General features: G+C 43.7%; 1 protein-coding gene across 1 annotated transcript in view; it reads left to right on the forward strand.

Annotated features, from left to right (window-relative positions):
* Window positions 1-1,675: 1,675 nt before the first annotated feature.
* The window catches only part of LOC137384930 (mucin-19-like), a 41,597-nt gene continuing 17,879 nt past the window's right edge, over window positions 1,676-25,393 (forward strand). The window contains exons 1-17 of the mRNA XM_068059639.1: window positions 1,676-1,855; window positions 2,583-2,683; window positions 4,122-4,260; window positions 4,461-4,466; window positions 4,550-4,622; window positions 4,713-4,850; window positions 7,304-7,465; window positions 9,111-9,205; window positions 11,816-11,942; window positions 15,832-16,066; window positions 16,150-16,214; window positions 16,305-16,402; window positions 18,709-18,857; window positions 18,949-19,087; window positions 22,313-22,417; window positions 22,560-22,748; window positions 24,667-24,912. Coding sequence (XP_067915740.1) covers window positions 1,676-1,855; window positions 2,583-2,683; window positions 4,122-4,260; window positions 4,461-4,466; window positions 4,550-4,622; window positions 4,713-4,850; window positions 7,304-7,465; window positions 9,111-9,205; window positions 11,816-11,942; window positions 15,832-16,066; window positions 16,150-16,214; window positions 16,305-16,402; window positions 18,709-18,857; window positions 18,949-19,087; window positions 22,313-22,417; window positions 22,560-22,748; window positions 24,667-24,912 — 2,247 coding nt within the window. The remainder of the gene's footprint in view (window positions 1,856-2,582; window positions 2,684-4,121; window positions 4,261-4,460; window positions 4,467-4,549; window positions 4,623-4,712; window positions 4,851-7,303; window positions 7,466-9,110; window positions 9,206-11,815; window positions 11,943-15,831; window positions 16,067-16,149; window positions 16,215-16,304; window positions 16,403-18,708; window positions 18,858-18,948; window positions 19,088-22,312; window positions 22,418-22,559; window positions 22,749-24,666; window positions 24,913-25,393) is intronic.

Genomic DNA, 25,393 nt, shown 5'->3' on the forward strand with positions numbered 1-25,393 from the left:
TCCTCAATATTCTCTTGGGTCAGCAGTTTTATGTTCAGCTTCCATGTCCCCCTGCCAACCCACTGGTCATCCTTTAGGTGACAGTTGGCCAGCAGAAGGCAGTGGTCAGAGAAGAACACTGGCTTGACATCGGTGGATCTGACCATGAATGCACGGGACACAAACAGGGAGTCAATCCTGGAATGGGTAGACACGTCCGGTCTTGACCTGGTGTAGCTACGCTGCGCTCCATCTGCAGGGTTGCTGAAGACATAGTGCAGCTTGGCATCTTTAACTGGTTCCATTAGGAATCTGGATGTAGCATCCAGTTTGCTGTCGTTACTGCCAGATCGTCCAGCTGCATCGATGATGCAGTTGAAGTCACCGCCAAGAATGACTGGCCTGGACGTCGCCAGCAGCAGTTGGAGCTGCTGGAGGACGGTCAGCCGCTCGCTGCATTGAACCGGGGCGTATACGTTGATTAACTGGAGCGGAGCATTGTTGTACATTACATCTGCTACGAGGAAGCGACTGCCCACCACCTCCTTAACTTCGGAGATGGTGAAGTTGCCTCCCGGCAGCAGAATACCCAGGCCGGAGGAACGGGAATCATTACCCCCTGACCAGATCGATGGCCCGTGGGACCACCATAGCAACCATTGCCTGTAGGTGCTGAGGTGTGGTATTCCACACTCCTGCAGAAACAGTAGGTCGGCTTTGACCTTGGCGAGGTAACCCAAGGTCGAAACACATCGTGTAGTGGATTTAACACTACGCAGGTTAATAGAAGCAATCTTTATACCCATTTAAAACTGGATGTTGCTTACCACACTAGGTGTCCTTACTAGTGCCAATCCTTGGGTAATTTCCTGCATACCCATTGTGTGCACAAGCTGTTGCACATGCACTGGGCTCATAAAACCCTTCTGATCACTCATGGGAGGTTTGTTCCACTGGGGTGACATCGGGGATGTCTTGTAGGCAGCAAGGTTTGGACTGTCCTCTGCTGGTGGTGTCTTTCCCCTCTGTTCCTCCTCGACGATGTTTCTGCTCCCAGCTTCCCAGAGCTCGAGTGCGCTGGACGCTTCGCTGCTCTTGGTCTCGCGGAGCTGGGCATCTCGCTAGGTTCAGCGCTTTGGGGTTGGGGAGCGCTGGGCCCATCACTGCTTCCAGTGCCCCGGAGCTGGGGGGCTTTCTCTTCTGGCTCCTTTGCATTCTGCCGCTTCATTTGCAGGTGCCGTCTTTCCGGTCCTTTCTCGTCCGATGAAGAGCAGCTGCTGTAGTCTGTTTCAGACGGTAGCCTCCTCTTGCTACTGGTTTGGGTGGTGACCTGTTCCTTTTCTTCAGGCTACTCATTTGTGGTTTTCCTTTTGATCACTTGCTGATTGTCCCACTGCTGCCTCCTCCTCCATGGATTTTGCGTGTTGAGGAGGAGTTTCCAGGTATGGGGTAGGTGTTGGGTCACTGGTTGCAGCTGTCTCCCCTTTCCTCTCCTTCTCAGATGGATTTTCCTCGCTGTGGGGAGGGTTGCTGGTCTCCTTTGCAGCACGAGGCACGTTCATCTTTCCTTCGTCCATCCTTTCCTTGGACCTTAGCGCCTGTGCGTAACTGAGGCAGCGTTTGGGCAGGTTTTGTAGAGGTGGCCTGTCCCACCACATAGGTTGCAGCACTCACTCTGCTTACAGTCCTTGGTATGATGGCCTTCCTGCTTGCAGTTCTTACAGACGACTGTGCTGCAGTTGGCCGCCACATGATCAGATTTGCCACAGGTCCAACAAAGTCTGGGCTACCCCACGTAGACCAAGAATCCTTGACTTCCCCCATCAGCAAAGCTGGAGGGAGGATGGATGATGGCTCCACTGGTGCAACCTTCAAGGTGACCTTGACCTGCTGCTTGCTAGTCCAAATCCCAAAGGGGTCCTTTGCTTCAGTGCTGCTGCTGGCCACCTCAACGTACCTGGTGAGGAAGGTGAGCACCTTGATGACAGGAACATGGGGGTTGTAGAGGTGGATTGTCACCAGCCGATCGTGATGCGACGGCAGCTTGAAGAGTGGCTCCGCCGTGAGGATGGACAGCAGCGCCTGGTTTCCCCTCATTGAACACCTTTAGGAACTTGATGCATCCCACCACATTCTTGAAAGTCATGTCGAAATATCCACTGCTGGGAAAGTCCTGCAGGCAGAAGATGTCCGCAACTAGGAATCCACAGCATTCGATCAGGATTTTCTTAATGAAGAAGGCGCGGTCAATGGGTTTCACTGCTACCCTAACGGTGTTACGCACCCTCTGGCCTGGAGCTCTGGAGTTGATTGCAGCCATTTTTAGCTTGACGCTTTCCTGGGACAGGCACTAAAACCCCAACCAATAGAAAAACAACAACCATGGTAGATCTCCAATCCCAAAGAGCGAAATGCTGTATCAACGGCGTTGAAACCCCCCCAAAAAACAGAACAAAACACAATAACAGCACCTGCAGGATCAAAACCCACTGATCATGTCTCTCACTGGCAAGCCTTTTCAGAATTTTATATGTTTCACTGATATTTGTGTATTTGTACTCATTATAACAAAAAATGTGAAATGCATGATTTCTCCTTTCTAGTTCAGCCTGTTTGTCCTGGGAATCAGATTTACAGTGATTGTGGTCAAGAAGTTATTCCAACATGTACTGATCCAAAGCTTCGACGACAGAAAGACATTTGTGTAAATACTTGCCAATGTCCAAAAGGTAACAACATGTTTTTTAACTGAGACAGATTCATGATGTTGCATTTAATATATTAAGTCAGCCTCTTGTGGCATTGCACATGGGTAGTTGAGGCTAATTTGAATTTTTCAGGTTGAACAGGTTTGGAGGCTAGGGAGTAATGGTACCAATTTGGGGCAGTAGATGGAGGATGTATGAGGAGAGGGAAGGGGCAGCAGGGAGGGGAGGAGTAAAGGAAAGGATTGAAGCATGTGACAACCAGCTATCAAGAGAGAAGAAATAGAACTGCTGAGGGTTGGAGATTCTCTGGATGGCGAATGCAGTTAGGGAGGGGGTTAGCGTAAAAGTAGAAAGGAAGTGGGGTAGGGGTAACCTCTAAGGGGCAACAGAGTCAGTGGGGACTTGAGGGTGATATTGGATCAGCACCAATGAGGAAAGGGAGGCTAAAATCTTGTTCTTCGGAGTGGGAGGCTGGGCAATGGTGTCCATTGTTTGCTAAGTGTGGGGGGAGAGTTTGTGCCAAAATCTTTCTCTGTTGCAGCAGGGCGGAGCGGGCCGGGGGGGTGGGGGTCCGAGTTGAAATGTTACGCTATATGGTATGAGGGGTTTTGAGGACCAAAATCTCACTTGGAATTGGGGTAAGTTTCAGGACCTTCCATTCACAGGGTTTGAGGACAAAATCTATCTTTGCTGGAGGGTAGGGGAGAAATGGATGACTGCCAATAACATTCTTAACACTGGCGGCTTTAGTTTGCTCTGGTGGACATCCCAGAGGCACATGAGAGCAGCTAGTGAAACAGTCCATTTTATTATTTTTCCTGTTTGTGAGGGATTGTATTAGACTTTATTTTGGACTTATGCTTTACCCATCACTCAATCATGCAATCTCCTGGGGGAGGCAAAAAACACAAACAACCTGTGGCCAATTTAGGAAAAACTTTGGGCAATTTCTCTCTGAGTTTCTAAGACAATCAAGTATGGCTCCAGTGGACAACAATAGCCCATTATTCATCGCCATTCCAGCTAAGTAGCAACTTACCTGCTATAACTGGAAATATCCTTCATCAAATAAGTCTAAAAATACAGGCTAGACCTGATAACAAAATCTGAGTTCCAGATAAGAGACTGTGTCAGAACAAGAATAATAGTGCTGCAATTATAAATGAAAACTTTGCCTTGGCCAGAATTCAATGCACTTATACTGTCATTCTAATCTACTTCAGACACTGTTCTTGACAACATAAGAGGCGACAATAAATGCATCAAGAAATCAGATTGTCCTTGTGTATACAGTGGAAAGATTCATGATGCTGGACTGAGAAGAAACACCTCCTGCCAGACATGGTAATGGCAGCTAATTCAGCTCTCACCAGAACATTCATCAACTGTGCTGCCAAATATTTCATTAAAACATTGGCTTCTTTTCTTTTTTAGTGTTTGTAATAGTGGACTATGGGAGTGCTCTCATCATAGCTGTCGCAGAAGTTGCAAAGTAGAAGAAGGAACACATATTACAACATTTGATGGGAAATATTATAATTTGAGAGGAGATTGCATCTACTATGCAGTTTTTGTACGTGAGATTTCTTTTGCTATATTTGTGGTAGACAGTATCTATGATAGCCATCCTTATTTGGCAGGATTTTGAGCTTTATATTTTAAAACCAATTTTTTTAAACCCCTCAGGGAGAAACCTGGTCAGTACAAGTTGAGATGCGCGTATGTCAAAAATCAGTTCAACAGATATGTTTATGGCGTGTTGTATATTTTCAGAGTGAGGTAAGAATTTGCGATTTTATTTTTGGTGCTGTATTTTATTTGTTTAACTGATACTAAAAAAACGTAATCTTTTTTCCTGAAAGGTCACATATGAATTCATTAACAATGGTGCCATTTATTCTGGTGGAGACGAAATTAGACTTCCTCTAAAGCAAGGTAAAATGAAAATTGAAGGATATTAACTTCTTGTCTTAAGAACTAAAGTTATTCAATCTTAAATTAAACGAGTTTTTTTTTATTCCACAGATGGGATAATAATATTTCAAAAGTCTTCTCATTTCATTCAATTTGCAACATCATTTGGGCTAACAATGCAAGTACAGACATCTCCCACTATGCAGCTCTATATTACACTGCCGGAAGACAAAAAAGGAAATGTTAAAGGTATGGCTGAATAATTATTTATTGATTGCAGGGCAGAAGGTCATGTGAGTGCCAGATCACAGAGGCTTCTCAAGCAGGCACCTGGATCCAGGAGGCACTAACTCCTGAATCCACCAGGTCCTCACCTTTATGAAGCTGCTGAGTTTCCTGACACTCAGGAAACCCGACTGTTAACATTTACACTTGCAAGACAATGAGGTTTGCGACCTCATTATTATAATTAAAGTTCCAACCCACCTCTTTGGAGTGGGTAGCTGGCTGCCAAACTTCTGGCATCAGTTAAAGCTGGAAATGGGGTGAGTTGGAGTTGGGTTTGGGTCAAGAAACAGATTTTCCTGATTCTAACCAACCCTCCCCCTGCCCCCACCCCACCCAACCCCTACTGCAACCAGCTCAGACCCACCCTTTTTAAGTGAAAATTCAGCCCGTAACATCTGAGGTAAAGCAACGAACCAAGTGCAAGAAACACATAGCTTATTTTACTGAGCAATCAATCAATGTCAAACTTTATTCAGGATATCCTTAGCCTAGATATCTTTGCTCCTTTTAAGGTTATTGACAGGGATGATTCATGGGTGGGACTAAACCAATCCATGATAAGTTACCGGCAGCAGTGTTTACAATGAGCTGCAGTTTACAGAGGGAGCAATAGTAAAGTCTGGAGTCATAATGGCATGGAGGAGGTTTTCAGCATCAGTTAGGTTGAAGTGGAAGTGGAGTGAGAGTAGGTGGTTGGAAACTCAGCTCAGGGTCAAAGAGGATGCCGAGGTTGTGAACAGTCTGGTGCAGCTTGATATGATGGCCAGGGACAGGTGCAGAATTGCTGGCAAGGGTTTGTGATTGGCCACAGAAGATGGGGTTTGGTCTTTCAGACTGGATGTTGGACAAGCAGTCTGACAACACAAGCAGCAGAGAGTTGGTGGAGAGGTAAAGTTAGACATACATTTGGAAGTTGACCCCTTGTTCGGAACTTTATGTTGGGCAGGAAGCCCTGCCCACCACCAGAAGGTCAGGGGCGAGCCTGCCTCCACCGGGCCTAGGGAGCCACGCCAGGATTTTACACTCTCCAGGCCCTTAATTCGACTTGGGTGGGACCTCCACCTCTCTGAGGCAGGATGTCCTGCCTCAAAGAACTGCCAGCCAATCAGTGGGCCGGCAGCTCTCAGTCCTGGAGCAGTGGCCACGGCTGGGACTACACCCAGCCAACAGCAGGATTGTTAATGTGCATGAAAGGCCCCAGAAAAGAGGTACGTTTTTTGGCTCACTGGGGACAATCGGCTGGGCTATGGTGAGGCAAGGGGAGTTGTTTGGGAGAGGGGGGGGACTTGATTTCAGTGGGAGCTGTTGGGGCTTTGGGGGTCTCTCCATGAGGCACAGTGTGCCCGATCTGGAGGGCCGACCCCTAGCCTGCAAGGAGGCTGCCAGGTTTTACCTGTCAGCATTCTGGGGTCTTGAGGCGGCTGCTGGTAAAATACCAGCGGTAGTGGGAGGAGACCCTTAAGTGGCGGTTAATTGGCCATTTAAGGGCCTTGATTGGCCTGGGGCAGGTGGGCTGTTTCCTGCCATCCCCGCCCCAGGTAAAATTGCTGCGGGGGCAGGAAGGCGTTGGGAATGGCACCCCCACCTACCACTCAATTTTATGACTGAATCCCTCGCCGCCACCAGCCCATTCCTGTCAGGGGGGTGGGGAGGGGATGGGCATAAAATTTCGACCCATGTCTTTGGATGATATCACTAAGGAGCAGCATGTAGATAAGGATGAGTAGGGGGTCTAAGGGGAGATCCTTGGGGGACTCTGAAGGCAACCTATAGGGACAGGAAGTGAATCTATTGCTGGAGATGCTATAGCTATAATCAAATAGATAAAGTTAGAACCAAGTGAGAGCAATTTCACTGAGTTGAACAATGGAGCAGAGATGTTGGAGGAGGATGGTGAGGTCAAGCATGTCAAAGGTTGCAGAGTGATTTAGGAGAACAGGGGAATAAATCTGCTCCAATCACAGTCACAAAGGATGTGATTTGTGACTTTGATTGGGGCTAATTGAATGCTGTGGCAAAGACAGAAGCCTAATTCGAACATGGATCATGGGAAAGATGGGCATGAATTTGGGAGATGATAATGGTTTAAGGACTTTGAAGAAGAAGGGGAGTTTGTAGATGGGGTGCTGGTTTTAGAAAGGGGCTAATAATAGAAATGAAATAATGACAATTGTAGGTGAGCAATTGGCTATAATGGGGATGGTTTAGCCATGAGGCAAAGGCAAATATTAAAACAATCAGTGTGATAAAATGCTCAATGTCATATTTTGTTCAGTACTGTCTGAGGAACAAACTCTGTAAAGTTGTTCAAAGAAACTGAACTATGATTTGAGAATGTGGTCCAATTAATACAGCTGCTCAACCAAATCAGATCATTGAATTTTTGTGATGTTATGCAATTGTTTCTTTTCCAGGTTTATGCGGCAACTTTAATGACAATGCCGCTGATGACTTCTTATCGGCACAGGATATGGTGGAACAATCGATTGTCAATTTTGTTCAGTCATGGGAAGTAGATCCAAAATCATGCCACCCTCCTGAAACAGAAAATCCCATGTGCATTAGTTCAGAAAAAGGTATTGTTCTGTTTCATACCCAACTTTGGTTATAACAGTAATAATTTCATTTTGATTTGTAAGTGTGTGGTTATGTCACAGACCCTTATCCTAACATTCCTTGTTGTCTTGGATCATTCTGCTGACATGGAGGATTGGATTTTTGTTACGGAAGCAGGAAACAAGAACTGGGTCTGGTTTTGGGTCAAAAACCCACTTCCTGTGGGAAACTGATTCAGATTGCAATTTTCAAATGGATAAGCCCTTAATTGGTATGAGATGGGTTTCCTGTCCTCTTAGAGCCAGTGGGATTGAGAATGGAGGTGGGTCAGATCAATTGTGGGGATCATGTAGCGACCCTACGGCAGGCATTACTGAGGCTGATGGTTGTCCTGAGGGAGAGATCTGTGTTTTGTGCCAAAGCATTCCACTTCACAAGAGGGCAGCGAGATGTCACAGGGGAGCTGGGGAGCTGGAGGTCTGGCACTATGGGCAGGGCAGACCCTCGCTTCATTGATGCCCACCTGGATCTAATGCTACAGGCTGAGGGAGAGTGAGGAGGTCCTCTCCTCGGAGGGTGGCAGGTGGAGGCCACCTTGTCATGCAGCAGGAGCACCTCTCTGTTCAGTGTTATCCCCCTCCGCCTTCTCTTCCTCCTCCTCTCTTACCTCTTGTTCCTCCTCTGATGAGCTGTCTCCTTCCAGGACCTCACTTTCCTAAAGGTCCACACCTCTCTGGAGGGGCATGTTATGGAGAACACAGCAGACCACCACAATGACCAATACCCTTGCAGGAGGGTAGTGGAGGATGCCACCTGACCCATCCTGCTACCAGAATCGCATCTTCAGAAACCCAAAAGCCTGCTCAATGGTTGGCCTGCTGAGCAGGTGGCATTGTTTGTTTCACCTCTGTGCCTCTGTCTGGGATTCCCATAGAGGGGTCAGTAGCCATTTCTTCAAAGGATTTCCCTCGTCCCCTTAGATCCATCCCCACACTTTGGGGAATGGAGTGAAGTACCAAGGCAGCCTGGACTGGTGGAGGATGAAGGAGTCATGGCAGCTGCCAGGAAAGAGAATGCACACAAGGATGAAGCTCTTGTAGTGGCCACAGGCCAGTTGGATGTTGAGCGAATGGAAGCCCCTTCTGTTGTTGGATCTCACTGGCTGGTTGTTGGCCACATGGACACAGCAACGATGCCCTGCACCTGAGGGAATCTAGCAATGGAGGCTGAAGCCAATGCCTTCTGTGTCAGTGCAGGCCCAACTGTGTGGATCTAGTCCTCTGCCCTCCTGAAAATGGCATCTATGATCTGCCTGATAGCCTGATGAGCTGCCGAATGTGAGATGCCACCTAGGTCCACAGCTGATCCCTGGAACGACTGGGTTACATAGATAAAAACAGGAAGTGCTGGAAAAACTCAGCAGGTCTGGCAGCATCAGTGGATAGAGAAACAGAGTTAACATTTCAGGTCAGTGACCTTTCATCAGAACTGGTCCAGAGGTATTTTCAACCCACAGCTCATAATATCAGTTGAACTTCTCAAAAATATTATTGAGGCTTGATGTATTCTCACTATAACTGTATTAAATTAAGTTGCTGAAATTATCTGAATTCAGCGTATTCCATAGCACAATATAAGCAATCACATCTACATATTACATTACAGATGTCTATGCAAAAGAACACTGCTCCGAGTTGACAAAATACCAAGGTGTTTTTGCTAAATGCCATGCTACAGTAGATTACATCAAATACTATGAGGTAAGTAGAATATTTTGCAAACATGTGCAAGTGAAAACCTTTCAGAAACAAAAGTAAAATGAAATTACAAAGTCTATATTTAACATTTATATAACTGAATTAAACTGAAGATAAAATCGGTCCAATAATTCTTCGATAAGTCACTTGCAGTGAAATATGTGAAACTGCAAAAAAAAAATCAGGCATTTATTGTTTAAGGGGCAATTTTCCTTCAGTCACATTAATGTAGTTATTGGTCTATTAAGAGCTAGCACCACTATTAAATCATCTAGTCATATAATTACCAAAAGTGCTTCTCGGGATGATTATTAGGATTTTAGTCAGGGTTAATAAAATATTTAGTTAGTAATAACAAAGGTATGTGCAATGGATGTACATTTGCTTACAATTCCATGAGAATGTTACTTAATATAAAAAGGAATTGTACAAGATAAAAAAAGGCATCAAACTGGGACTCTTCCTGTTTTTGTGCAGAAAATATGCAGAAACCACAGTTCAAATATAAGTGTAACTCACAAAAGGGAATCTATAAGGACAGGTAATTTATTGAACTAAAAACTGAGGGGACCATTTCAAAAATTAGTTTTTCACCCCTGCTAAAGCTGCAATAGTTGTAAAATTCCTAAAGATGCGAGGAAGTTATAATAAATCACTAACTTTACTTAGGAACCTATTGCAAATGAATTAGAACCGCTTTGTTAGGTATTTCATAATGTTACTTTTACTGTAAATGGAACTATTCTGATGCAAAAGATAAATGTCACGTTAACCCCCTACACTAGGAAGTATTGTCGGGGAAAAAAAGAATGGAAATTACCAAAAACTCCACAAAATAACTGGTAGAAAATGAAAGGGCCTACTGCCAGGTCTTCAGAGCGCCCACCTGTTTCAAGCGATAGGCCCTTTCTAATATGTAAATTGGGGATGTATGATGTAAATAGGATTCTGATTACCCTTTTAAGCTATAACTGATCAGAGTCTGCACTTGTAAGTGTTGTATTATTTTTTGTGGGCCCCTGAGTAGCAGGAATGCTTGCAAAAATAATCTGAGCCGTTGCTGTCCTGGGATCCCCACCCTCCATAATCATGACCCCCCTCACAGCTCACTTTGTGGGCAGCCGTCCCAACCTGATCTTGAGACCACAATCTGGCAAGTTGCTTTGGGCCACCTGTTTGGCACCCAGCAACTCCCCTGGCAAATTTAACTTTGGCCAGGTCTTCAAAGTTGTAGGGCTCTCTTTACCGGCAGAATGGGCAGACGACCGATGCACTCCAGCAGTCAGTCACCCAATAGTTGAATTCAACTGCTTTGTGTTATAAAAAGCTATGATCATTTGACTCCTATTATGTTCTGAAGTGATTTATGACTTTAACCCCTTATAGGGACTAAACCAAATCAGGAGTATATCCCTATGAATTTCCTTTAATTAAGTTCAAACCAGACAAATTCTTATTTGGGTCCAAAGAATTGAACTAGCTTTCCCTCAAAGAAAGAAAACTAACGAGAGAATATTACCATCTTTCGGAAAGCCTATTTTTAATAATTATGACTGTCATAAATATCCTAGCTATTGTAAGGGTCTGGGAAACTCTCTTCAATACGTATCTCTCCACCTAAAGAGACACAGAGAGGGGGTTCTTATAGTTGTATACAGAATGCTACATGAGACGATTTATTAACTTTTATATATTTATTAAAGAATTTAACATGCAATACACTTTTAAGTGGATAAGTATATCACAATATCAAATAAGAGATGCAACACATCATCTTATTTCTAACAAAATCCAAAAATTTAACCTTGCTCATGTCATAGCAACATATCTTAGAATAGCCATCAAAATTTAAAGTAAACTTTTACCATAAATTCCCCGAGTAAACCATAGGGTGAGAAGTATTGTTTAAGGAATCCAATACTTCTAATTTTTTGCTTCAAATAGCCTCATGTTTATACTGTTTCTGAGGTGTCATATGACCTTTTAGCATATAGGTGTTACCTTTCTGTGTGTATTTTTCTTGCTTTCAAAATCCATATTTGGTAGCATGATTAACTAACATCTCCACTTAATGTTTTACTGGAATTCCCCTGCTCTTGAAGTTGTGAGCATTTATCTGGTCAAAATATTTATAATTGTGTTTATATGACCTCTTGTTCCTATAAGTCCATTTTATTGTTTTATTTTCTATAATTGTGTTTTATGGTAGGGTAGGTTGATTGACCCTCTTTGTGGGTAAATCTGCCGACATTTACCAATACTATCAATTAATTAAATTTATGGCTACCTTTTACTGATGTCACACAGGATAGTTCAATGTGTGTGTTTATCCTCCAAGTCCCTGGCAACAGAAATTCTATTCTAACAGGGACCTTGAACTTTTTTAATTATACCTTCTTCAAGAGGAATGTCAGTGAGTCTTGAAAACTGACCAGTTAATTCAAAAATGTATAATGTATTAACTATATCTAAATTCTACCTAACTAAGCCTATTGTACATATATTCCATCACAGTTCTGGCATTGATATTTCGAGACTTCAGTTTGCAAAATATACATGAATTTACTAAAATTAATGGAGAAACTGATTGTTTTAATTACACTTGCTTTAAAGATGTGTAAGGATTCCATATGCACCTGTCAGAATATTGATCACTGTGTCTGTGCTGCACTTGGGGCATACACTCATGCATGTGCAGAAAGAGGTGTCATCCTGAGGAAATGGACTGGACGTGTTTGCAGTGAGTTGAGATATTTATCTTTTATGGAATTTCACACCATTTTCTGCAGGCTGAATCATTTGCTTAAAAGGAGTTTATAAAATTTACAGATTAATGTAAGTATACCATTCTTTGAGTTTATTGATGCCTAGAGACAAGGCTGTTCTAGACTGATGTTGAGACATAATATTTGCACATTTTGATTCTATGCTTTTTTGAAAGTGCATTCTAATTTGGTAGGAATTGGATGGACTTGACATTTAACAGATAACAGCGTTTGGACCTAAACCTAATAAAGTAGTAGACTGCATAATCAATGGAGGAGAGAGTTCACTGACCACACCTAGAAATGAAAATTAATGCCCTTCCACAGATGTGCATTAGTTTTTTTCTTTTATCATAAGATAAGTTCCAATGAAGAAAGCCCTAGAGCCCATTTAATCTCTTTCTTTCAGAATATCAATCCTACCATTTCCATTAGAGTATGTGGCTAGTTCTTAAATGAGTCCAGGGTGCTAACCTCAAAATCCCTTCCTGACAATTGGTTCCAGAAATAATCACCCTCTGATAAAGAAATACTCTGACATATTTTCTAAATTTGTTCTTCACACCACTGACCCTGGTGCCTTGGTATTATATTGGGTTTAATTTGTTCTATTCCATTAAATATCTTACAAGATAGTATCTGAGACAGCTCATGAAGCTAAAGTGGCCTACCTTATCAAATTATTCCTCATAGCTCTTCACTCTGACATCAAGGATCGGCTGTGCTATGTTCCTCCATGCTGCTTCCAGGAATGTTACTGAGCCCTTTATGGTGCATCAGGTTATGTACCAATGGAGTGAGTTAGAGCAACTAGAAAATAGAATGGGAAAGTTGTTAAATGTTTTCCTGATTTGTTAAATATTTTTATTTGTTATGATTTGATTTTTATTGAATGGAATATATAATGAGATGGATAAAGAACTGTTGGAGATTTGTTTTTGATAGAATGTGATTGGCTATAATTTTGATATTTTGGGAAGAAATTGAAATTGGAAAGAAAGGTTTTATGTAGCATGATTGATGGACAACAAAAGTAGAAAATAATAAATGTATAGAGCACTTGAACACTTAACTGATTAAGAAGAAAGCTAACCAATTGACAGAATTGATGTAAAATGCAAAATATGAGAAGCTCACTTATAAAGAGAAGAAAATTACAGTTCAGCACAAAAAATGTAATTTGACCAGTGGGAAATCCTTAACTAAAATGGACCCTTGATATTTACGGAGATTATCACATGCAACCTAAATTAAACTGGCAATTGAAAGTGCAGTTCTCTTGCAATCATGGTACATAAACAGTTATGTTTAAGAGTAAAATATTTTGCCTATTTATTTATGCTTTATTTATTTGATCATTTATGGGATGTCAGTGTTGCTGGCAAGGCCAGCATTTATTGCTCACCCCTGATTGCCTTTAAGAAGGTGGTGGCGTGCCACCTTCTTGGACTGCTGCAGTCCGTGTGGTGAAGGTTCTCCCACAGTTCTATTAGGTAAGGAATTCCCAGCGATGAATGAACGCTGATATATTTCCAAGTCAGGGTTGCATATGACTTGGAGGGGAACTTGCAAGTGGCGGTGTTGTCAATTGCCAGCTGCCCTTGTCCTTCTAGGCGGGAGAAGTTGCAGGTTTGGAAAGTGCTGCCAAAGGTGACTTGCCGAGCTGCTTCATTGCATCGTGTAGGTGGTACACACTGCGGCCACTGTGCACCGGTGGTGGAGGGCATGTATGTTCAGGTGGTGGATGGGGTGCATATCAAGTGGACTGCTTTTTCCTGTGTGATGTGGAACTTCTTGCATGATGTTGGAGCTGCACTCATCCAGGCAAGTGGAGAATATCCCATCACACTTCTGACTTGTGCCTTGTAGATGGTGGGCAGCTTTGGGGAGTCAGGAGGTCAGTTGCATGCCTGTGACCTATTCTTGTAGCCACAGTATTTATGTGGCTGGCCCAGTTCAGTTTGAGGTCAATGGTGACCCCCCCCACCGCCCCCCCGCACATAATGCTGATGCTGAGGATTCAATATGGCAATTTCATTGAATGTCCTAAAGAGGATTAGATGCTCTCTTGTTGGAAATGGCCATTACCTGTCAGTTGTATGATGCGAGCGTTACTTGCCACTTATCAGCCTAAGCCTTGATGATGTCCAGGTCTTGCAGCATGAATGCACAGACTGCTTCATTATCTGAGAAATTCTGAATGAAATTGAACATTGTGCAATTTGATGAAGCAATTGAAGATGGTTGGGCTTAGGACACTACCCTGAGGAACTCCTGCAGCAATGTCCTAGGGCTGAGATGATGGGCCTCGAACAACCACCAGCATTTTCCTTTGTGCTTGGTGTGACTACCGACCAATGGAGAGTTTTCCCTTCATCCCCATTGACTTAAATTTTACTTAAGGCTCCTTGATGCCACACAAGGCCTTGATGTCAAGGATAGTCACTGTCACCTGACCTCTGGAATTCAGCTCTTTTTCCATGTTGGGATCAAAGCTGGAATGAAGTCTGGATCGGAGTGTCCTGGCAAAACCCAAGCATCAGTCAGCAGGCTATTGGTGAGTAAATGCCAGTTGATAGCACTGTTGGCGACACTTTCCATCACTTTGCTGATGGGTTGGTAATTGGCCAGATTGGATTTGTCCTTCTTTGTGTGGACAGGACATACCTGAGCAATTTTCCAACTTGTCGGGTCAATGCCAGTGTTGTACTGAAACAGCTTGGATAGGGACTCAGCTAGTTCTGGAGCACAAGTCTTCCCTACTACAACCAAGATGTTGTTGAGGCCCATAACCTCAACTGTATCCAGTGTACTCAGTCTTTTATTCATATCCTGCAGAATGAATCATATTGACTGACAACTGGCTTCTGTGATGATGGGTACCTCAGAATGAGGCTGAGATGGATCATAAAAGCAAATTACTGCAGATGCTGGAAATTTGAAGTAAAAACAGAAAGTGCTGGAAATACTCAGCAGGTCTGGCAGCATCTGTGGAGAGAGAAACAGAGTTAATGGCCAGAATTTTACCCTAGGCGGACGGGATCCGGCCACCGACTGAAAAGTCAGTGGTGAACCCGCTTCCGCGTTGTCTGGGGATCCGAGTGGTGGCCACTGCTGGGACTACAGCCCAGCATGAAGACAAGATGCCTGGGAGCCGGGAAGGAAGGTAGGTTTTGGTTGCCTCACCGGGGTTAATTGGTCGTGCCTTAGTGAGGCAAGGGTGGTCATTAGGGGGGAAGGGTGGTGCGTGATGGGTCGTGGAGGTGGTTGGGGTAGCGGGGGCAGCCTCCATTGGGCACAGGATGCCCGACCATGAGGGTCACCCCGAGATGCTGAGAAGCCGCCTGGTTTCGTTAGGCGGCTTATCCCGGCTCCAGGATGCCCACTTGCCATGCGTAAAATCCACGTGGACGTGGGCGAAGACCCTTAAGCGGCCTTTAAGTGGCCACTTAAGGATCTTGATTAGCCTGGGGTGGGCAGGCTGTTTTTCACTGCCGCCGCCCTGTGTAACGTGACGGCGGAGGCTGGAGCAGGTTGGGAAGGTCTCCCGATGCCTCCCGCTCCATTTTACGCCACTCCCCTGCCACCATCCCACTCGTCGGGGTGGCATAAAATTCCTGCCAATGTTTCAGGCCTGTGACCTTCCATCAGATGAAAGGTCACAGACCTGAAATGCTAACTCTGTTTCTCTCTATACAAATGCTGCCAGACCTGCTGAGTGCTTTCAGCACTTTCTGTTTCTATAGCCGAGATGGATCATCTACTTGACACTTCAGGCTGAAGGTGATGGTCTACGCTTCAGCCTTATCTATTACTTTCTTCAGTATTCATCTGTATTCTGATGCCAATGGTTTTTGTTTCTAGATACAACTTGTGAGAAGAACCAGGTTTTTGCCAATAATATGAGAACCTGTAACCGGAACTGCAGATCACTGACACAAGCTGACTTCACCTGTAGTGTTAAGGATGCTCCAGTTTATGGCTGTGGCTGTCCCGAGGGAAAGTACATGAATGAAAATGGATTCTGTGTTGATAAAGGAGACTGCTCATGTTACTACAAGGGCATGTATATTCAATCTGGAGGCAGTGTTGATAATTGGTAAGCATACTTGTCACAATTTACTGAAGTTATATCATTAAACATATGAAAATATGCCTTTAGCTTCTCTTTTCTCTCTTCAGCTTTTGTGAAGGTGGATTAATTTTGTGCGATCAATCCCCGAGTACCCCTACACCAATCCCCCAAGGTAAATTGTTTGTATCTTCTAAAGCTGCCAGTACTAGAAGCATGAACTGGAACATGTATGAAATAACTTTCTGCATTTTTTGTCCATTAGTGTGTCTTGGGGAAAAGGAATATTTGAATTGCTCAGCAGCTGGAAACTTAAATCGGAATCACTGTGGAAAGAAATGCAGGAACTTGAATTTACCATGTGTAAGTGATATCCAACATTACAAGCTTTTGCTAATTGTACATTCTGGTATGCAACACAGAAGTTAAATGCAAAAAATATAATTGAACAAACCAGTCTAAATAACGAGGGACATATTTTGGTCTGTTGGTAAATGCATAAAAAATTCTTTCACTACATTGCGGAGTTCTGCAACATGATTTTCCATTAACATCACCCAAGGAACAAATGTTTTTAAAAGCAAAATACTGTGGATGCTGGAACTCTGAAATAAAAATAGAATGTGCTGAAAATGCTCAGCAGGTCTGGCAGCATCTGTGGAGACAGGCTCAGTTAGGGCGCTTGAGATTTACAAGCTAGCCAGGAAGGATCTAAAGGGAGAGCTAAGAAGAGCAAGGAGAGGACACGAGAAGTCATGGCGGATAGGATCAAGGAAAACCCTAAGGCTTTCTATAGGTATATCAGGAATAAAATAATGACTAGAGTTAGATTAGGGCCAATCAAGGATAGTAGTGGGAAGTTGTGTGTGGAATTGGAGGAGATAGGGGAAGCGTTAAATGAATATTTTTCGTCCGTATTTACAGTAGAGAAAGAAAATGTTGTCGAGGAGAATACTGAGATTCAGACTACTAGGCTAGATGGGATTGAGGTTCACAAGGAGGAGGTCTTAGCAATTTTGGAAAGTGTGAAAATAGATAAGTCCCCTGGGCCAGATGGGATTTATCCTAGGATTCTCTGGGAAGCCAGGGAGGAGATTGCAGAGCCTTTGTCCTTGATCTTTATGTCGTCATTGTCGACAGGAATAGTGCCGATAGACTGGAGGATAGCAAATGTTGTCCCCTTGTTCAAGAAGGGGAGTAGAGACAGCCCTGGTAATTATAGACCTGTGAGCCTTACTTCGGTTGTGGGTAAAATGTTGGAAAAGGTTATAAGAGACAAGATTTATAATCATCTTGAAAAGAATAAGTTCATTAGCGATAGTCAGCACGGTTTTGTGAAGGGTAGGTCGTGCCTCACAAACCTTATTGAGTTTTTCGAGAAGGTGACCAAACAGGTGAATGAGGGTAAAGCAGTGGATGTGGTGTATATGGATTTCAGTAAGGCATTTGATAAGGTTCCCCACGGTAGGCTATTGCAGAAAATACGGAAGTATGGGGTTGAAGGTGATTTAGAACTTTGGATCAGAAATTGGCTAGCTGAAAGAAGACAGAGGGTGGTGGTTGATGGCAAATGTTCATCCTGGAGTTTAGTTACTAGTGGTGTACCGCAAGGATCTGTTTTGGGGCCACTGCTGTTTGTCATTTTTATAAATGACCTGGAAGAGGGTGTAGAAGGGTGGGTTAGTAAATTTGCGGATGACACGAAGGTCGGTGGAGTTGTGGATAGTGCCGAAGGATGTTGTAGGGTACAGAGGGACATAGATAGGCTGCAGAGCTGGGCTGAGAGATGGCAAATGGAGTTTAATGCGGAAAGGTGTGAAGTGATTCACTTTGGAAGGAGTAACAGGAATGCAGAGTACTGGGCTAATGGGAAGATTCTTGGTAGTGTAGATGAACAGAGAGATCTTGGTGTCCAGGTACATAAATCCCTGAAAGTTGCTACCCAGGTTAATAGGGCTGTTAAGAAGTGTGTTAGCTTTTATTTGTAGGGGGATCGAGTTTCGGAGCCACGAGGTCATGCTGCAGCTGTACAAAACTCTGGTGAGACCGCACCTGGAGTATTGCGTGCAGTTCTGGTCACCGCATTATAGGAAGGATGTGGAAGCTTTGGAAAGGGTGCAGAGGAGATTTACTAGGATGTTGCCTGGTATGGAGGGAAGGTCTTACGAGGAAAGGCTGAGGGACTTGAGGTTGTTTTCGTTGGAGAGAAGGAGGAGGAGAGGTGACTTAATAGAGACATATAAGATAATCAGAGGGTTAGATAGGGTGGATAGTGAGAGTCTTTTTCCTCGGATGGTGATGGCAAACACGAGGGGACATAGCTTTAAGTTGAGGGGTGATAGATATAGGACAGATGTCAGAGGTAGTTTCTTTACTCAGAGAGTAGTAGGGGCGTGGAACGCCCTGCCTGCAACAGTAGTAGACTCGCCAACTTTAAGGGCATTTAAGTGGTCATTGGATAGACATATGGATGAAAATGGAATAGTGTAGGTCAGATGGTTTCACAGGTCGGTGCAACATCGAGGGCCGAAGGGCCTGTACTGCGCTGTAATGTTCTAATAAAAATAGAAACAGCAAACAGCATAAGTTTATAGTATTTCATGTTATTTAACATCAATATTAAATGATTTTGGGGAACCACTGAAGTATTTTTTTCTCTTTTATAACAGCCAGATCAATGTGTACCAGGCTGTGGCTGTCCTAAAGGTAAAGCTGAAGATGACAGTGGAAAGTGTGTCTTGTTTGAAAAATGCCCTTGTTTATTTGGAGGAGAGAGCTATCTTGAAGGAAAAGTAATCCAAAAGGATTGTAAGAAATGGTGAGATTCAACACGTCAAAATTAATAAATTTCATATGTTAAAAGCTGTTTAAACTTTTAGAACCCAATGTCACTGTTCTTTATGTTGCAGTACATGCCGGGGTGGATTATGGAGTTGTACTAAGAAGCCATGTCCAAAGACCTGTAAGGTTTATGGTGAAGGTCATTATACAACTTTTGATGAGATGTGGTACACCTACGAGGGTAACTGTGAATATATATTGGTTCAGGTAAGTTACAATGGCTAAATATGTGACTTACTTTCAATAGGAAATGAATCATAACGTTGCATTTATTTTGGTTAAGGATATGTTAAGGTCCTCAACAGAGAGAACACATTTCTGAAGTGGGTTGAATTTTACCAGACCTTTGGTGAAGAGCTGGAAGGCGGGAAGGCTGGCAAAATGGCGGGAGAAGATGTCAGGTACTTTGCCCGTTCTCTTCCCACCGCCATGCCATTTTGCTCGTGGTGGGAAAGGTGGCCGACAGCTTGCCCACTTGGAGCCCAATTGAGCCACTTAAGTACTCAAGTGGCCAATTAAGGGCCTCTTCCTGCCTCCACTGGCATTTTACCAGTGGCTGGGAGGCCCACACCTGCATGGGGAGACCACCTGGCAGGCTCCCCAGTGGGGTCCTGGGTGGGTGGGAGGGGCCTCCTTTTTGGGTACTCTTTGGCTCAGAGAAGGGCCTTTAGCAGCAATGATTGACCCCGTGGCAATGGGGCAACCCGCCCTTAGCAGCCATCACCCCACCACCACCAGGGCATGCCTAACTGGCCCTGGTGGCCCAGACCCCACTTACCTGACTTTGAGGGAGCTGGCCATTGTTGCGCCATCATCTTCCAGGTGTATTCCCAGCAGTGGCCACAGCTAAAGGTGGCACTACTGAGGCTGCTGAGCTGCCAGCCCTCTGATTGTTCTGGCAGCTCTTGGGGGTCGGCTGCCATCTTTAATAGGATTGGCAGCCTCGATGGCAGCCAATTAATTGGCTGCTGTTGGCAAAATGCGGCCCTGGTGGGCTGAATTGGTGTGGGAATTTGCAATGCTGCCGTCTAGTCAAGTCCATGATATCTTCCCATTTCCGTGCACTTTTCCCAGAGGCGGCCTCCCAGTGGCAGCAGCTACCCACACAGCAGCTAATTAAGACACTTATAAGGGAAATTAGCCCTTATTTTTGGACACACTTGAAATTTTGCAAGTTGTGCATGGCCCCCACCCCCACCTCCTGCAGGTCAGAAGGGGTGTCTTCACAGCTGGCTATCAGAGCCTTGTTACTTTTAAGGCTGCTGAAGAGCTCACCAGGAGCAAATGGCAAGGCTGGCATCTGCCCATTGCATAACCTTGCCGTTGAATAATGAAGTCGTGGAGATGGATGTCTCCGATAACCATATGTACTTTACATCTTGTCCGGTCCACTGATACTGATGGTGGCTGCAGTGCCTCCCTGCCGCTCCACCTGCCTGGCCTTCAGTCGTACTCCCACCAGTCTCACAATGGGGTCTGCCGGATGTCCTGCACTTCGGTCTCTGGAACTTGCCCATCAGGCTTGATTTTATGCTCTCCCCCAATGGCAAGTCTGTAGGTGGGGAGGGCATTTAATTGGCTGGGATGGTGGTGGTTGGGGACACCGTCATCTTCCAGCCTCTACCCTGCCCCGTTGCCAATTGAGGCCCTTAAGCGGCAATTAATGCCCAATGAAGGGCCTCTCCCTGCCACCGCTGGTATTGACCCAGTGGTGGGCAGGCCTGTCGACATGCAAACCTGTGAGGGCTGCTTTGCATGCTGCCAGTGGTGGGTCCCTTGTTCAAAGGCATCCAATGCCTGATCGAGAGTTCAGGCATCAGGCATGGGGGTGCTGCTAAGACCTCACCCCACCCCTTGCTGCCGACAACCCTTAAAGCCCCCTCCCCCACCACACCCAACCTGCAAAACCCCTCCCGCTATCACTCATCTCTGGCCTAGGTTGCTCTGCGACCCAGGCCTCAGGTAGGGGTGTCTTTCTTTCAGCAGCCACTACCTCCCCAGTGGCGCTGTTGAGCAAAAGAGCTGCTGGCCTTTGATTGGCCGGCGGCTCTTGACGGGAAGGACTTCCACCCCTGGCATCCTGATCCCGTGAAAGGACTGCTGGCGACCTCTCAACTGCCTGATTGGCATATAATTTCAGTAGGCCGTTCTGTAGAAGGCAGTGCGGATCTCTCGCCGGCTCTCCAGCTGGCGGCTGAGACCCCCACACATCCATAAAAATCCCCCCATTGTCACTAACTAGCCGGTGAACATGGAGACAGCCTCGGCCCAGGACCTAGAAATGGGCCTGACATTGTGTTCTTGACACCTGCAGGAAAATTCAGCCCAACGAGTTCACAACCTTTTTGGAATACAGGCTCTAGTAATTGACATGAAATTGAAGGTTTCATGCACTGATGGATGAGTCTTGATTTTTGTCTGCATTTGCAATCTTTCAGAATTCATGAGCAACAAATAAAACAGAATGAGTTCAAGCCATATACACAGCCCATCCATCATAGAGTCATAAAATACAGATGAAGCAATTCAGAGCATCATGCCTGTGCCAGCATCTGAAAGAGTTGTCCACTCCCCTACTCTTTCCCCAGAGCCTTACAAGTATTTTGTCTCCAAGTATTGATCCAAATCCCTTTTGAAAGTTACGATTGAATTTGCTTCCAACAGCCTTTCAGGCAGTACATTCCTGATTATAACAACACGCTGCATAAAACAATTTCTCCACGTCAACCCCTTTGGTTCCTTCACCAGTTATCTCAAATTATCAGTGATATTCTGTTTAAACAGAGCAACATTTCATTTTTTTAAAACTAAGGCCAGCAGCAGGACCACTTCACATTGGTCCACCAGCATTAGTGGTATACTGTGAGCGAGGCACAAACACCAGATGCAGCCCCAGAGGCAACTCAGCAGTCACTGGGGAGCGGGGGACGGGGAGGGGGAATTTGGTCGACTGGAGCATTAGCTCAGGGACTCTGGTGAGTGGGGCAAGCAGTGGCTAACAGTGGCCCGCATTTTTAATATGGAGCCAGGCGCAGCACACCTGCTCTTTCCAGGTCCGCATTCAAGTAAATATTTTTTAAAAGCTTACATTTTCGGTACCTTATTAGCACATTTAAGGAGCCTTTCATCTGTTTTAGGCGGGGGCCAGGGACGCCTCTGCAGTGCCTGAAACAATATGCTGTTTGGGCACTGGAATTTGGCCCCTAAATTGGAGCTTTGCACCCATTTTATGCCTGGAAAACTGGAATAATGAGGTTCAATTTGATCCCCACTGTGTAATAAAGCATAACAATGGTTTATGGTTGAAATTGTATTGAGTATTTTTGTTATTATACTACATACTGGTACTAATTATTGAACTGGCTGAGCCATATACAATTGTACAGACTATACTTTGTTCGACATATTTATTTAAACCTACCTTTATTTTAGGACTATTGCAAAGGACAGACTGGTACATTCCAAATACTAACAGAAAATGTTGCTTGCTGTGAAAATGGAGTGACGTGTTCAAGAAATATCAAAATTATATTTCAGGTATATTTGCTCATTTACAATTATAAGCGAGCTATGTTGCCCATTTTCGTAGAAATTTTCAAAATACCATTTTCAGTTGGGGCCATTAATTATCACATACGCTATAACACATACTGTTTTCAAATCTGCTTGTCTCTTATAGGATAAAGAACTAACTTTGGAAGATGGGAAAGTAAAAGTTTCTGAAGTAAATTCTACAGAAAGATGCACAGAGGATTCCTATTCACTTCACACTGTTGGACTCTATTTAATCCTTACATTTTCTAATGGGATCACTGTGATTTGGGACAAACACACAAGACTTTCAGTCACGCTAGATGAACATTGGAGGGTATGTGCAGCTTTGAGTTAAAGTATTCTCTCTTACATATGATTTTGATTCTTTACTTTTTCTTAAAGCAGACAGTTACGTGGAAATTGTAATGATACAGAAGAGTACATTATGAAATCAATTAGTTAGTTGAGTGATATAAATAGAGAAAAATTGTATTAAAAAATCACTTAAATTTCCACAATTATCACGCCGATCAACATAAGGAAGATCATATAACTGGAGAAATATCACTTGATTTAGCCAAAGTTATATCAATCTCTGTGACTGGGTAATGTTCCAAAGCCGGCTGTCACATGACCAGTATATGCATTCAGAAAAAAAGTCAGTGAGGTGGTCAACACCCACGTCTATGGACTTTGTCAGTCCTAAAATACACTGGAGTACATTATTTCAAAAGTCTTTTCCTTTTATATACTTAGTCTGCCTCAAAGTCAGAGTTCACAATACTTGGGCCTTTGGTTGGGACCCAAAGTTGTGTCCATTTTTTATTAGTTAGAGAAAGATTCCAGTGATGCAACAATATTAATACATTCTGTGTATAAGAACGTAAGCTATAGGAGCAGGCATAGGCCGTACAGTGCATCATGCCTGCTCCACTATTCAATAAGTTCATGACTGATCTTCTACCTCTGTTCAACTTTCCCACCCTCTCCCCATTTCCCTTCATTGCCTCAGTGTCCAAAAGTCTATTAATCTCAGTCTTGAATATACTCAACGACTGAGCATCCACAAACCTCTGGGATGGCAAATTCCAAAGATTCCCAACACTCTGAGTGAAGAAATTTCTCCTCATTCCAATCTTAAATGGCAGACCCATTAACCTGAGACTATGACACCTAGTTCTAGATTCTTCACCCAGGGGGAAACTGGCTGTCAAGCCCTCTAAGAATTTTATATATTTCAATGAGATTACTTCCTATTCTTCTAAACTCAAGAGAATATAAGCCCATTCTACTCAATCCATTATCCCAGGAATCAATCTCGTGAACCTTTGTTGCATCCCCTCTAAGGCAAGTACATCCTTCCTTAGGTAAGGAGACCAAAATTGTACATAGTATTCCCAGTACGGTCTCACCAAAGTGCTATATAATTGCAGCATGACTTGCTTACTGTTATATTCCAATGTATAGTGTGACCTTCCCAGTTGGGCGAGGGTTAAATAATAGTAATGACTAGACTAAATTTAAAAGGCAAATTGCCTGGCAAAGTACTGAAGAAGCAAAAGAAATAACGATGTGCATTCAAATTTCTAGCACATTCTCACAAGTAAATGAGTCTGCTTGATGTCAAATTCTTCCAGATTAGAGAGGAAAAAAAAGATGAGATGTGAATGGATGAGTAACAGTATATTACCTGCACTACCATCCAAGAGGCATAAATGCAAACCAGCAATAACCTAGCTCACAGAGATCAAAATATTTTTTTCCACTTTCCTGCCATCCTTTCCCGAAGATATTGACGGATGCTGGAGTGGGGTCGCACAGGCGCTTGTTCCCATCTAATACTTTGGCTGATAGACCATTCCTCAAAGCTGACCCTAAATAGAGAAGTCAGCCGGTTTGTGACCAGTCCAATCCTATCCTGACACGACTTTCACATATGCCATTTCCAATGGTTAATGATCTGTAGTGAGAAACCGAGTTGATTTTCCTCCCTGTAGTCTTGCCTAGTCCAGCAGTGCTAAGGTCAATTACTGCCACTTCTGCTGAGGTGAACTACCTGAGAACAGACCAATGAAAATGGAAAGTTCATAGTGATTAAAGGATTTCCCAGATAAATGGCATTCATTCATAGGCTTGTTGCACATATTTCTGACGTGCAGTTCATATCAGCCTAATTAATTTATTTTGAAGATTGATTTTGAAATGTCAGGTTAGTATCCTTAACATTTTTGATTATTTGTAACTTTTACTAGAACAAAGTATGTGGTCTCTGTGGCAATTTCAATGAAGACACTGAAGATGATCTAACAACAAAATTTAACTCCATGGTGACCAGTACCGTTGAATTTGGAAACAGTTGGCAGTCCACAATGTCCTGCTCTAATTCAGTGAATCAGACATTACCTTGTGAGAGAAACCCATTTTGTTCTTCATGGGCACGGAGAAAATGCGCCATAATTAATGATGCAAACGAAGTGTTTAAAAAATGTCACAGTAAGGTAAGACACTTTATTCCAAATCTATTGCTACTACTTTGATCATTTTTAATGATATTTTTAAAGCTATGAAAAACATTAGTTTCTATTAGAGTGCACTTGCACATATTTAACCATTTTCAAAGTGGAGCACACCCACATATCTTGCCATCACAGGGATGAAAATTGAATGGTTTTAATGTCATCATTGTAGCAACAAAGTTTTATCACATTCCATGTTTTAAAAATGGAAAATTCTTGCCAATGTAATTTAATGATCTGGTCACCAGCTTGGTCTGTGAGTCATTATTTCCTTCATAAATCACTCAAAAGGGTTTTCTTAAATGCTTCATTTGGATTTTATATGTACCATTTTATTTTCTCAGTAACTGAAATTTCTATTGTTCAAAATAAGGGCTTAAACAAAATAATAATAATCCTGGTTCATTGGGGAGTGTAGAAGGCTGTTCAGGTGCTCAAAAGAACTAAGAATGAGGGACCAAAC

Source organism: Heterodontus francisci, chromosome 27 (genome assembly GCF_036365525.1).
Source record: "Heterodontus francisci isolate sHetFra1 chromosome 27, sHetFra1.hap1, whole genome shotgun sequence".
NCBI lineage: Eukaryota > Metazoa > Chordata > Chondrichthyes > Heterodontiformes > Heterodontidae > Heterodontus > Heterodontus francisci.